The 12,152-nt window shown below is 41.7% G+C and overlaps 5 protein-coding genes across 5 annotated transcripts; 3 read left to right on the top strand and 2 right to left on the bottom strand.

Annotated features, from left to right (window-relative positions):
* Window positions 1-324: 324 nt before the first annotated feature.
* On the bottom strand, window positions 325-1,489 carry JH06_4188 (metallophosphoesterase; the record flags this gene model as incomplete). The annotated part of the gene is made up of 7 exons (XM_014670279.1): window positions 325-496; window positions 525-647; window positions 678-744; window positions 787-1,007; window positions 1,062-1,165; window positions 1,195-1,431; window positions 1,457-1,489. The coding sequence occupies 7 exons, from the start codon at window positions 1,487-1,489 to the stop codon at window positions 325-327; spliced, it is 957 nt and encodes a 318-aa protein (XP_014525765.1).
* A 291-nt stretch (window positions 1,490-1,780) lies between these two features.
* On the top strand, window positions 1,781-3,192 carry JH06_4187 (tRNA dimethylallyltransferase; the record flags this gene model as incomplete). The annotated part of the gene is made up of 7 exons (XM_014670278.1): window positions 1,781-1,820; window positions 1,852-1,961; window positions 1,992-2,107; window positions 2,158-2,687; window positions 2,718-2,778; window positions 2,808-2,996; window positions 3,027-3,192. 7 exons carry the CDS (start codon window positions 1,781-1,783, stop codon window positions 3,190-3,192), a joined length of 1,212 nt encoding a protein of 403 aa, XP_014525764.1.
* A 2,079-nt stretch (window positions 3,193-5,271) lies between these two features.
* Window positions 5,272-5,623, bottom strand: JH06_4186 (hypothetical protein; the record flags this gene model as incomplete). Its single annotated transcript, XM_014670277.1, has 3 exons — window positions 5,272-5,370; window positions 5,408-5,489; window positions 5,520-5,623. The coding sequence occupies 3 exons, from the start codon at window positions 5,621-5,623 to the stop codon at window positions 5,272-5,274; spliced, it is 285 nt and encodes a 94-aa protein (XP_014525763.1).
* A 2,611-nt stretch (window positions 5,624-8,234) lies between these two features.
* JH06_4185 (DNA polymerase I) lies at window positions 8,235-9,163 on the top strand (the record flags this gene model as incomplete). The annotated part of the gene is made up of 3 exons (XM_014670276.1): window positions 8,235-8,294; window positions 8,326-8,589; window positions 8,621-9,163. 3 exons carry the CDS (start codon window positions 8,235-8,237, stop codon window positions 9,161-9,163), a joined length of 867 nt encoding a protein of 288 aa, XP_014525762.1.
* A 1,673-nt stretch (window positions 9,164-10,836) lies between these two features.
* JH06_5552 (hypothetical protein) lies at window positions 10,837-12,152 on the top strand (the record flags this gene model as incomplete). The annotated part of the gene is made up of 7 exons (XM_014670275.1): window positions 10,837-10,890; window positions 10,931-11,158; window positions 11,189-11,323; window positions 11,354-11,512; window positions 11,542-11,768; window positions 11,799-12,075; window positions 12,106-12,152. Coding segments are annotated over 7 exons (1,127 nt in total), but the record flags the coding sequence as incomplete, so codon positions are not given.

Here is a 12,152-nt window from a genome sequence, read left to right as displayed (position 1 = left end):
GGGGCACGAACATCGTACCACTCCTTCTTTGCCATTGTATCGATCACCTTCTTTCCCTTTCCCTTCTTGTTGATCTTCTTCTGAGTCTTGCCTACAAAAAAGATAAGAACCATTCCATCCATATCAAATCGTGTGCTTCATCGTTTTCAATTCAATTCAAACCAAACCATACCGATAGCCATGGTTACACACGCAATTGTGAAGTGTCCCTGCAAATACACATTATCGGGACCGAAGTGTACTATAAGGGCCCTAATTCTATATAAAATTTCAGATTCAATATAGACAAATAGGTCATTCTTGTTTTGATTTTTCATTGTATTCTTACAACATGATTATTGAAGAAACAAGAAACGAACCATTACAGATAGTCTGAGTACCATTGGTCCATCCCATATCAACTAACCATTCTCGATTTCCATTCTCTAAACTCAAGTAAGTATCATAGGAGAATGGATTCTCCTTAATCTTGATCACTCGAGCTCCTTTTCGAATACTATGGAAAAGACAAGAATCAACCATACTGATGAGGAATTCCATATCCTCCATATCCAGACTTTCGTCCATAAGCTAGCATCAACCCCTTATAGTCTACAGTAAAGTCATTTGGATGATCATGTCCGACGAATAGAGCAACTACATTGCCTCTACGATTCACTCTCAGTAATCGGACTTACTTTTCCAGGAAAGCATCTACGATTCCTGTGTTAATCTCTGAACAGCTTGTCACCTGCATCTTGTGTCCTGTGGTATTGTAATGCTACACATCATGTCTGTGCATCAAACCTGCCATCCAACCATCCATGAACTCTTGAGGAGGAATATGGAAAAAAGCCATGGCAGGAAGTCGGGCTCCCTGCTCCTTCTCCAATGCATCACTCTTATTCCGGTACCACTCGACGACATCACGCTCAATGCAACCAAAACCTGTTCCCTGACCACCACAACCACGATTTCCAGAATCAAAGAACCAGAGATTCATTGCAACCTTTTGGGGATCTATTGAGCTATATACAGGAAGCACATAGTCCTTAGTCAAGTCAACAACGAAAGAATTTCACATGGATATGTTCGTTGAATTGTGGGGTCCAGGAGGTCCCAACTCTGTTAAACTGAAGGGATTCGTGCGATCCAAAGCAACAATAGCCTCACGCGACAAATCTGCCTACCTCTTATCCTCTCCCTTCTACATACTTCTACATCATGATTTCCAAGAACATAGGCATATGGAAGTCGGAGTCGCGTCATCCGCTCCGAAAATTTGAGCCATTGCTTCTTAAACCATCCTGGTTTTCCGTCCCAGTTATATCCAGTCACCATATCTCCTGTAAATGCAACAAAATCAGGACTTTCTCTTGCCAACACTGTTTCCAGACAGAAATGAGTGAGTGTTGTATCCCTCACATCATCATCGTAATGTGAGTCAGTGATCTAGGTGAGGAGAACTATAGAAAACCAACTTGCATAATAGTGAACTCTCCCTTTTCATTGAAGCGAAGAACACGCAAATTGGAAGTAGACCATTGATTTGACACTCCGTAATACACGATTCCAAAGCAGAATGCACAAAACAATCCGACGTCAAGGATCCCCCAAAGAATCATAATATAGGAAGTTCGTCTTGGTTTTTCATCCTTTGCAACCAAGATCTGTAATTCTTCTTTTGTGATATCCATTTATGACTTGTTCGGATCGTTTTAGGCAGACGCAATAACCGAATATCGTCTATTTCTCGATGAATTCAAAGTTCCTTCGATTTGCTTCCACCGAAATCAAGCAAATGATACGTAAAAAGGCGGTTTTCATCGTTGGAACAACAGGTAGTAGTCTAATTCCTGTTTTTATTCCTAGGAGTTGGAAAAACTAAACTTTCAATTCAACTGGCTCATAAATATGACGGAGAAGTGATAAATGCTGATGCTATGCAAATGTATAAAGGACTGAGTGTTGCAACAGCTAAAGTATGAAAGTTTGTGCTTGTTGAGCATTAGGCAACCCTTGAAGAACGTGAAGGAATTCCTCATCACTTGCTTGATTTTGTGGATCCCCAAACGGACATTACAATCCATGAATTTCATGACAAAGCAGTGAAAACGATATCCTTAGAGTGATCTGAATGAAATTTCTTGACAAGTACATTGAAGATATTTGCTCGAGAGGAAAGCTTCCTATTATAGTCGGTGGGACGCATTATTACATCCAATCTCTCATTTGGGATTCTCTGTTGGATGGAACTGAGATTCCCGTTCCAAAGAAGGACTCTCTAGATGCATTGACAACTGAGGAGTTGTATGCAAGACTCCAAGCGATCGATCCAAATAATCCACATCATCCTAATCAACGCAAGCGAATCCTCTCTGACTTGCGTCTTTATGAGCTGACAGGGACTGTTCCATCTATGCTCCGCAAAGAGAAGAATAAACTTCGTGATAATGAAGAGAAACTCGATAATGTGATTGTCTGGCTCTCATGTCGGGATGATGTGTTACACGAGCGTTTAGACAAGCGGGTTGATAGCATGGTGATGCATGGGATGCTGGAGGAGAATGTTCGTTTTGTTAATCAGTACATTAAGACCAGTGATGTGTCGCGAGGCGTGTGGCAGGCGATCGGTCTGAAGGAGTTTATGCCTCTCTTCTTGACTCCTGAAGGTTCATTCAATGGTCGAAAGGAGCTGAATAAGGAAGGTTGAAAATGGGTGATAGAATCAAGAATAGATCCCGAAGTTCAAACTGCGTTGATGCAGGTGAAACTGGATACACAACAGTATGCAAAGAGGTAGAAGAGAGGTACGAGTGAGACAGTAGACAAATCACCTGGATCCGGAACCGATTGGAGGGTCGAGTCAAACACATGATTCAAGTTGATACGAGCCAGTTAGAGTCATGGGATCAAACTGTATTAACTCCTGTAGCGAATGTTGTAGATCATCTATTGGATGGAACTCTACCAGAAGTCAAAGTAAATCAGACATTGTGGGATCAACAATCTGTTGCGTTGGTACTGAAGAGATGAATAAGGAGTAGACGGAATACTAAGCATGAATGTGATGTGTGCAAAAAGGTGATCGTGGGAGATGAACAGTGGAAAGAACACCTTCAAGGAAGAGTTCACAGGCGACATGTGCAAGGATTAAAACGAAAGGCGGAAATGGAAAAATACTTCCAAGAGAAGAAGAATACTGTAAAATAGACATACTTGTGGTTGTTTGTTAGTATAACTAAAAAGAGATCCTATTTTTTGGGCGATTATCTTCCCGTTCTATCGTTTCATGAGTAGTATTAAATCTTCACAAATAGATAATCTTGTATTAAATCGATATCCCATATGATACATAGAAACAACGACTAGACCGGTTGTATTCTCAAATTGGTGTTAAGGGTGACCTGTTTGATTCATTACTGCAACAAGTCCAACAAATTCGAAATGACTATACACAGTTGTGCTCTGTTTCTGGAATCGATGATTACTACAAATTATGTATTTCCGGAATTAAATCATTGAGAAGTAGATAATAATGTCGGAAAGGTTATCTATCTCGATGGTGTAGCAAATCAATTTGATGTGGGAACAAATGCAACTTCCATGAAGGAATATGCTCAACAAATGAAATATCCGCTCGAAGAAGCAACAATAACTCTCCAGTCCTTACAACAGTTAGGAGAAGAGTTGAAACAGATTCCATTGCCAATTATGCTCTTTTATGTGCGAATGATGAGTAGATATTCAAGAGATACGAAAACGGGTTGATGGATTAAAGGAGCGGATAGCCCTTGTAGAAGTCCAGTTATATAGTCTGCATAATGATATCTGTTCTATTGTAGCCGAATACACCCATTCTGTAGAAATCAAATCTGGTTGTGACTGTAGATAGCTGAGATGAATGAGATTGTATTGCAAAAGAAACGGAAGTGAAGAGTTTGTTCACAATAAGCAAAAGAAAAAGTATCGGATGCGGGGATTGAACCCGCGACCTCTCGCGTGTGAAGCGAGCGTGATAGCCACTACACCAACCCGACTTAACTTTCTCCTTCAATATTCACTTGTTTAGAACTGTGAACAAACAGAGTATATCTCCATTGGTTTCAGTTTCCCATTATTTAATACAGTTACCTCCACTTTTCCGCCAGTGATTGACTGCAGTTCGACTTCAGGCATCTCATACTCTTCCACTTCGACGTATTCGTCTGTAGCTACTTGCTGGTGATATGCATATGCTAAGGACAGTTCATTGGGAGACCATAAATACTATGTATCAAGCAATTCCAACAGAACTACCATTACACATATTGTGATGCCAAGATAGAATATAGACCACACTCCATCGTTGAAAAACCACTGATATTTCCACCATGAGTTGATAATCTCCTTTATGATCACATAGGAAAAAAAGATATTGTAAATTGTGGAGAGAATAACTGCCGTAATAATCACATTACGAAGCTGAGTAAATACTTGAAGTTTCCCTGTCTGCTTCCGATTCGCCAACTCTTCAATGGTATTCTGAAGAGATGTGAGAATCCAAACATATGTAACAACACTCACAATAGCTGAAGGAATGATCTGCCATAGACTCCAATCTTTATATGGACGGAATGTGGAGGAGATACTGCTCCAGAATGTGAATGTGAAAAAGATGATTCCTAGAAGCAGAATCTTACAAAACTCTCCGTCTAATGTGGCTCGTGAAACACCTAACCTAAATATGAGAGAACAAATGGAGAAAGACCCTTTGGCAATAGCAATGGCAAGACAGAGAGACACAGTAGTGTCGAGAGTAGACACAAAAAGAGAAACAAATGTAAGAGAGAAGGAATAGTCACCAGAGTCATTGAAATGAGCAAGGTTAAGCTGTCGTAAGAAGACATCAATAATAGCAAGAATCAGAACAAGCGATATCATTTTATGAACACTTAACAATTCTCTATGATATACACAACAACGGATCAACCAGATAACAAGGAGAAGGAGATAAAGGAACAGGATCCAACGTAAGAATGGATACAAACCATATTGCCGACCAGGCAAATGACCATAATAATTCACAGCAGTAATCGTACCTGATACAGCCACATTCTTCGTTCCAGGATCACAAGAACCAATCACCACATAATACTTCCCATCCTCTTCAATTTCGGAGGAGACGATAATATTCTGATCATTCCTGAGAAAATCAAGTTCTTTGTGAATAAAATTGACATTATAAGGATTATTAACAATCAATCGATCTGGTTTCGAGCATCTCTTCTCCTATAGATCACATTCCAGTTCTTAAAAGACTTTTAAAGCAAAAGAGTCACAACAGTAGAATCTCTCTCCTCCTTGCTCGTATCCAAAGTTTCGATAGATGTCTTCAGGAACAACTAAAACCTATGCATGAATTAGACGCATACAACAAAACTTCAACATGGGCCTGCGATGGAACCCGCATATCTTGCTGTAATAAATATACTTCAGCAGCGATATATGACTTTCCGTCCCAAGAAGAACTATAATTACACACATACGATCACTTATACCCAACAGAAGGCATCCTTGTAGAAAACATATAGAATCCTTGGCTCATAAATGTGGCGTTATTCATTGTTACAGGATCAATGTGCACATTCACTGCCGATACCATAAAAGGCAAGAGTGCACAGATCTAAAGGCTTATCAATAATTCCATATTCAATACAAGAAGAAACGGCAACATGAACCATGTATAATTGATAGGAACAGAACGGCTTAGAACCGCGATTCTATTATCATTTGTTTGTAATCATCATTCTTGCCAATTCCATTTGTGGAATCGCGTTTTTGGAGCTTCTATACGTTGTATCCGTCAACAGTCCAACTAGTGAATTCGTTAAACTCGATTTCAACCTATCCTTTCAATTTCCTTCTCTTAAACTTAGTCTTCGGTCCTTCAACTTTCCGTCACCCAATTAGTTAATTTTTGGAAATCCCGCCCATTATTCCATTCTCTCTGTTTCCGTTTTATTGCGTTCTTTGTTTTATTCCATCAATTGTGGACACTTCTGCGAATGAGTGACGATGAAAACGAGCGATGGTCGCAATGGTACAAACCGAGAAATCCCTTTTTGGAATCAGCAACAACGAGGTCTTCAAGCCCAACTGTCCAAAGTAATCCAACCCTATTCAAGTCATCCCAGAATTCGATCAAAGTTGTTGATCCAAGTAAGTTGAGCCCAGATCCGACTATTCCTAGAGGCAGTGAAAAAGCAGAGTTTGGAAATGTGTGCAAAGGACTTCGTGAGTGTGCTGAAGAAGTCAACGATGACCAAAACGCTACCACCACCAGACTCTCCTATCCCATCTGCAAAGAAGAGCAAATGGGATTTGTTTCTTAGCAATGAGGATGTATCAAGTAAGTGGAGAGAAACTAATTTTTTTCAATAGATAGATCCCCTCATTCTGGAAATAAGGCCTCTACAATCAACACGCTGCTGAGTAGTAAAGTGGGTGCATCCCGACAAGAGAAAGTTCGAACTGAAAGTGAGATTGAAAAGTAGCTTGTAACGTGTTCTGGAGAGAGTTCCACTTCAGAAGGTGCAGGGAAGCGTCCCAGTCCTAAGAAGGAGAGTTTATCTGCGCTGTATTGGAAGGAGGTTCTAGGTGTGGATACAGAGAAAGAGAGTGAGTTGAAGTATTATGCACAGCGCACCAACTACCTCGAAGGCGGTATCATGATCACTGGGAAAGCTCCAAGCAAGACGGAGAGGAAAAAGACAAGTCGCAAACAACTCGCTGCTACACGCAAACAACTCTTGAGTGAGGTTAATGAATTCAAACAGTCTAATGAGTCTCCAGTATCCAGGAAAATGTCTCATGACGATACAGGGACTAATCTGCCATCAACTGAGGAGTCTGGAACTGATGTGAAAAGTGAGTCCCAGCGTCGTATTGAAGCTATGTTGCGTCTCACAGAGGCGACTGCAGGAAAGGAAGGGACTCCAGCCAAACGAGGTCGTCGTCCAAAGAAGACATTGCTACGTATGATCTGGAGTTGGAAGGAGAATCTGCAGAAACTTCTTTCTGGATGTGAAGTCATTGAGAAAGAGAGAGTGCCTGAAATGGCAGCCACTCTCCAGAACACTTCCGAACAGGAGAGTAGTTTCTGTTGCGTGTTCAATGATGGTTCTGTGAGTTATCAAGTGTTTAATGATTCTTAATACTTATGAATAGAGTGATATGACAGTTCATGATGATATAACAAAATCTATCTTTCCAATTGCCTTTCTCTTCACTCTCAATGATTCACTCTTTTTAATTCCTCTTGCTGGTGATGTTGAAACTCCTATCAGTGATATTGAACCTTCTCTCGAGCTAATTCAAGTGTATCTCTCTACAGAATCTCTGTTGAAAGTCACGAGTAATGCCAAGCGTCAGCTTCGTCTTCTGGATTTGTATGCGCAACGACATGTTCATCACCACTTCATTACCAGTCGGACCTGTCGAGCCCTTCGTGATGTGGATCTTCTCTCCTGGCTTCTGGATCCTGATTCTACACATACTCCTCTGGCTGTGTGTACACCTCGGGAAGAACAAGAAGAGAATACAGAAGAACAGAAACGGATAGGACAACTGACTGAGAATCTATTTCATCTCTTGAATACTGACTCCTCATCTGATCCGATTACCAGCTTGTGGAGTCAGGAGATCCCAGAGAAGGCACTTCGTCAGCTTCTCGAAGATACTCGATCGTTACACGTAATTGTGGTACTGTTCATTCATCTTAGACTCAGTTATTTTCCCATACGCCTCCTTCTATTCAAGTTGCCTACATTCATGTGGAGCTGCCACTAATCCCTCTCTTAGCTCGTATGGAGGCAACAGGATTACGAGTCTCCTCCTCGATTCTCATCCAAAATAAGCCACTTATCGAAGAACAGATGAAGAAGATTGAAGAGGAAGCTGCTACTTGTGTTGGACATTCCTTCCTCCTCTCGTCTCCAAAGCGGGTCTGTCAAGTGTTGTTTGATGAACTCAAATTAGTTTCCCCACCTGGATATCCTCCTCGATCCTCAACCGAGCGAGTACTTCAAGCACTGAAGAGTAAGCATCCTCTGCCAGGTTTATTGATCGAATACCGACGGTTGTCAAAGTTACTAAGGTAGGAGCTAGAGGAGACTCTTTTACACAGTTCATATCTGGATGGATTGAAGAAGGAAATTGTGACGCCTTTGTTCTGCACTCAAGGCACTGAGTATATTTTCACTACCTGGAATCAGATGGCCACAGGAACAGGCCGTCTATCAACTACAGCACCTAATCTCCAGAGTCTCCCCAAGGTGAGTGTTGAGAGAGGAAGTGAGAATCTAGAGAAGTGTTGAACGACTGGGAGACAAAGGAGTGGTAGTGAGACGTGCATTTGTATGTGATCCTGGTCATTGCATGGTGAGTGTAGACTATGCACAGATTGAGATGCGTGTGTTTGCACATTGTAGTCACGACTCACAATTGAACAGTCTTTTTCATCAACAGAGTGAGTCGGATATCTACTGTGTGATTGCTGCATTTATATTAGGAAAGGAGCAAAGTCAGGTTACAAAGCAAGAACGAGATCAAGCAAAGGTGATTACTCTGGTAAGGAAGATGTGATGAATATGATGAATAGGGATTATGCTATGGAATGGGAGTAGATTCAATGGCTCAGAAACTTGATATCACAATTGATGCTGCAACCAAACTTAGATCTGGTATTCTCACACGCTTCTCAGGTCTACAACGATTTATCGACTCTACTATGCAGGTAGCACGAGGCAAACACTATGTGGAGACGTTGGCAGGTCGACGCCGGTCTCTGGATCCCAGTACTACAGAAGACAAGACTCGTTCTGATCGTCAGGCAGTGAATAGTGTGATCCAGGGCTCGGCTGCAGACCTACTCAAATGTGCAATGATCCTACTATGGCCGCAGCTAGAGACTTTAGGATGTGAGATTCGTGTTCAGATCCACGATGAGCTGATTATCGACTGTCCGGAAGATCCAGAGCTGGTAAAGCAGGTAGTGGAGATACTACAACGGGTGATGTGTAATGAGGCTAAGAAGGAGTTGCAGAGACTGCATCGTCTGAATCACCCAGAAGTGACATATGAATTTGAAGTTCCTCTGGAGCAAAATGTCCAAATCGGTCACAATATGAGTTTTAGTGAGTGAAGCCATTTCTTTTCCCTTTTCTCATAGTCCTGTTTGTTCGCTATTCTCCATTTTCGGTTAATTTCACAGATCCACAGTAGAATGTCAGAAGTCGTTCACCTCCCAAACGATTCTATGGTAAATGTGGTAGGTTACGTCGTTTTTGCGCCAACCCCATTTCAGTTTTCTACCGAATGGGTACACGCTTCTCTCAGTTCCTAGCTTCATTCAAATCAAGACGTATAGACCCTCTCCATTGTTGTAGGATTGATCATAGACCTAAAACATAGCTCTCTGTCATTCGGAGCGAGTGTTGCCCATTTCCCTCATCTGTGGACATCAATTCTGTAGCTATTGTCTGATGCAATGGAAACAAGTTGGTACTAGATCCGTTTTGCTAAAGTCTAGACAAACCAGAAGTGTCCTATTTGTCATCGGATGATTGAAGAAAATGAGGAGTCAAGTGTATTTTGCAAAGTATTTCTTTCATTGTAGACAAATGAAATCATTATTCGAGCATTGACGGAAAAATGTATGAGTCCTGAATTGAGAGCAAAGTTTCAAACTATCTTCTTTGGAGAAGGAGAGTCGATTCACAAAGCCTATTCAGGTTTTATTCATTCATTTTTGTATATACCAACATCTGTGTGGATCTGTAGAAGAGTTGATAAGTAGGAAATCAAACCGATTCTTGACCAAATTGAAGAACTATTGAAATTGAAGATCTATGAGTCACGACCGTGTCTCCTCTTTGGCTGTTCCTTTGGTTCGATGCAACAATTCCATGAATTATGTGACTTGTTCCAGAACCCTGCGCTAAATGATGGTGTTTATTGGTCTGTGTTCTTGCAACCCATAACAGACCAAGACGTTTCCACGATGGATCTGGGGAAGGGATTCATCCAAGATTTGTTGAGTATTGACAGAAGGAAGCTCCTATGTATCAATTCAATCGTTTTCATCTGGAGGAAATATCCAAACTTCAAACTCCAAAGAGTTACAGATGCGATCAGCAATATGGATGATGAAGTAGGAATGATCTAGAGCTGTGAGATAGAAATACGAGTCCTTCAGAACAAAGGTGATTAGCAGTCGAATGAGTGTTGGACATAATTGTCTTTGTGATGTGTAGAATTGGAGCGACTGTTATCTCTTCCAGCAAATTTTCAACGAAAAGGAGCGTCTTGTGAGTATGTAAGAATAGAATTATGGATAGAATTGCTTGAAACGACTATTGTGTGATGTATATCCGAGATCTATTGATCTAACTACTTTCAAAGGAAGAATCACGTTATTTGACTTCTTCAGACCGATGACACTCCTAGCAAGGTGTGAGAGGTGAATGTGATGTTTAGGAGATTCAACTATTTGGGGAAGATGTGGAGGGAATGAATGAATTGACAGATACAGTAGCTATTTTTGTTTGAATGTGAGTATAGTCGATACAGAAGCTAGTGGATATGGCAGCAAATGTGTGATAGTATTGTTTTTTGAATAACCCAAAATCGTCTTGATTTTGTACTGTTTTCGATTGTCGCAGAAACGCAACAAATAGAGTTGGAATGCAGGCTAGATTGAAAGCTATGAAGGGACTCGTGCGATGCACAGAGAAGCTGTTTTGTATGAGAAGTTCTATGAGATTTTTCTCAGCGGCAGCTTCTCCCTCAAGTGCTGTATATGAGCACATTAGCAACATGAAGACACAAGACCTATTCCAGTTTGAACCCTTCAATGACTCTGATCTCCTTGTAAGTGCTTCTTGAGAGTGCAATTGGGACTAATAAATAGAATTTCCCTCGCGAATCTGCTGGAAAGGACTATTCACTGAATTGGGCCCTGGCAAACGAGTGGTTCACCGTTTGGGGAAATGCTTACAGAAATCCTTCTGCTGATATTCTAAAGACCAACAGCAAGGGAGAGCTCGACGAGAATCAGAATGCTGTGTGTACCAGAACCTACATTGCTTCCAAGGATGTACAAACGAAAAAAGGTGACTTCGGTGACATCAGCGATTCTGTAATGGAGCAGTGGAGAGATGAACTCTAGGTGAAGGAATTCCTGTCTCAGGTTCCCAATCTCTATGTTGAGGATGCTGGTGTTTGTTCTGGACGTTGTGCAGAACTCCGTATCCGTTCTGTGACAAATGATCCAGTAACTGCAATGGCTCTGAAGAATATGCTTGTAAGGTTGTTTTGTTGAGTTCACGTATAGCATCGCATGCCCAAGCGAGATGCAATGACACCCCATCCCTTAAGTGTGATCGTGGCTCGAGGAATGGAGGAGAGTTTCACAGTTACAGGAATGGATCCTCACAGCAAGGCGTTAACAGTGTTGGCTACAGGTGACACTCCGATTGAGCGTGTACTGGAGGTAGGGTTGAGAGTGGGGGTTGATGGCAGGAGGTAGCGAAAGCAACAATGCAGCAGATGGATACAGCACGAGGAACTGTGGAAGTGACAGTGGCTGCAAGCGAGCCTGATAAGCCTGCTACCAAGGTTAGCAAAAAGGGTCCAGTAGTCCAGAGCGTGGTGCGAGGCAGTGTTCTGTCAGACAAGCAGGGTAACACAGTGTTGGTGTGTGGACTGAGCGCTGATGTGTCATTGAATGCACTGAAAGCAGGTGCTCTGTAGGTTTATGGAGAGAGAGTGAGACACAGATACTGCAGTGATAATGCTGTTTTGACGAGTGATGGTGTGAGCCGAGTGTTTGCAGGAGAAGAAGTGGATGCGAAGGAACTGACTGTGAATAACAACGTAATTGTGAATGGCAAGGCGTTTGTGCCTGTGGCTGGAGACAATCTGTTGAACTTCCCGAATAAGGTGATATTTGTGGATCAGACAAACAAGAGTGTGGATGCAGAGGAGGCTACGATGCGGATGAAGGCCTTCTGTTGTTGTGAAGACACTGCCAAGTTCTGTGTGGATCTGTTGAAGGTGAGAATATGTAAAATGAATGAGCAATAGAACAATGGAGCTGAGTTTGTGTGTGGCGATGTTGCTTCTGTCCAATC

The sequence above is a fragment of the Blastocystis sp. subtype 4 genome (assembly GCF_000743755.1).
Source record: "Blastocystis sp. subtype 4 strain WR1 chromosome Unknown seqid_0298, whole genome shotgun sequence".
NCBI classification, from domain to species: Eukaryota; class Bigyra; order Opalinata; family Blastocystidae; genus Blastocystis; species Blastocystis sp. subtype 4.
This window is presented reverse-complemented; position numbering and strand designations above follow the sequence as displayed.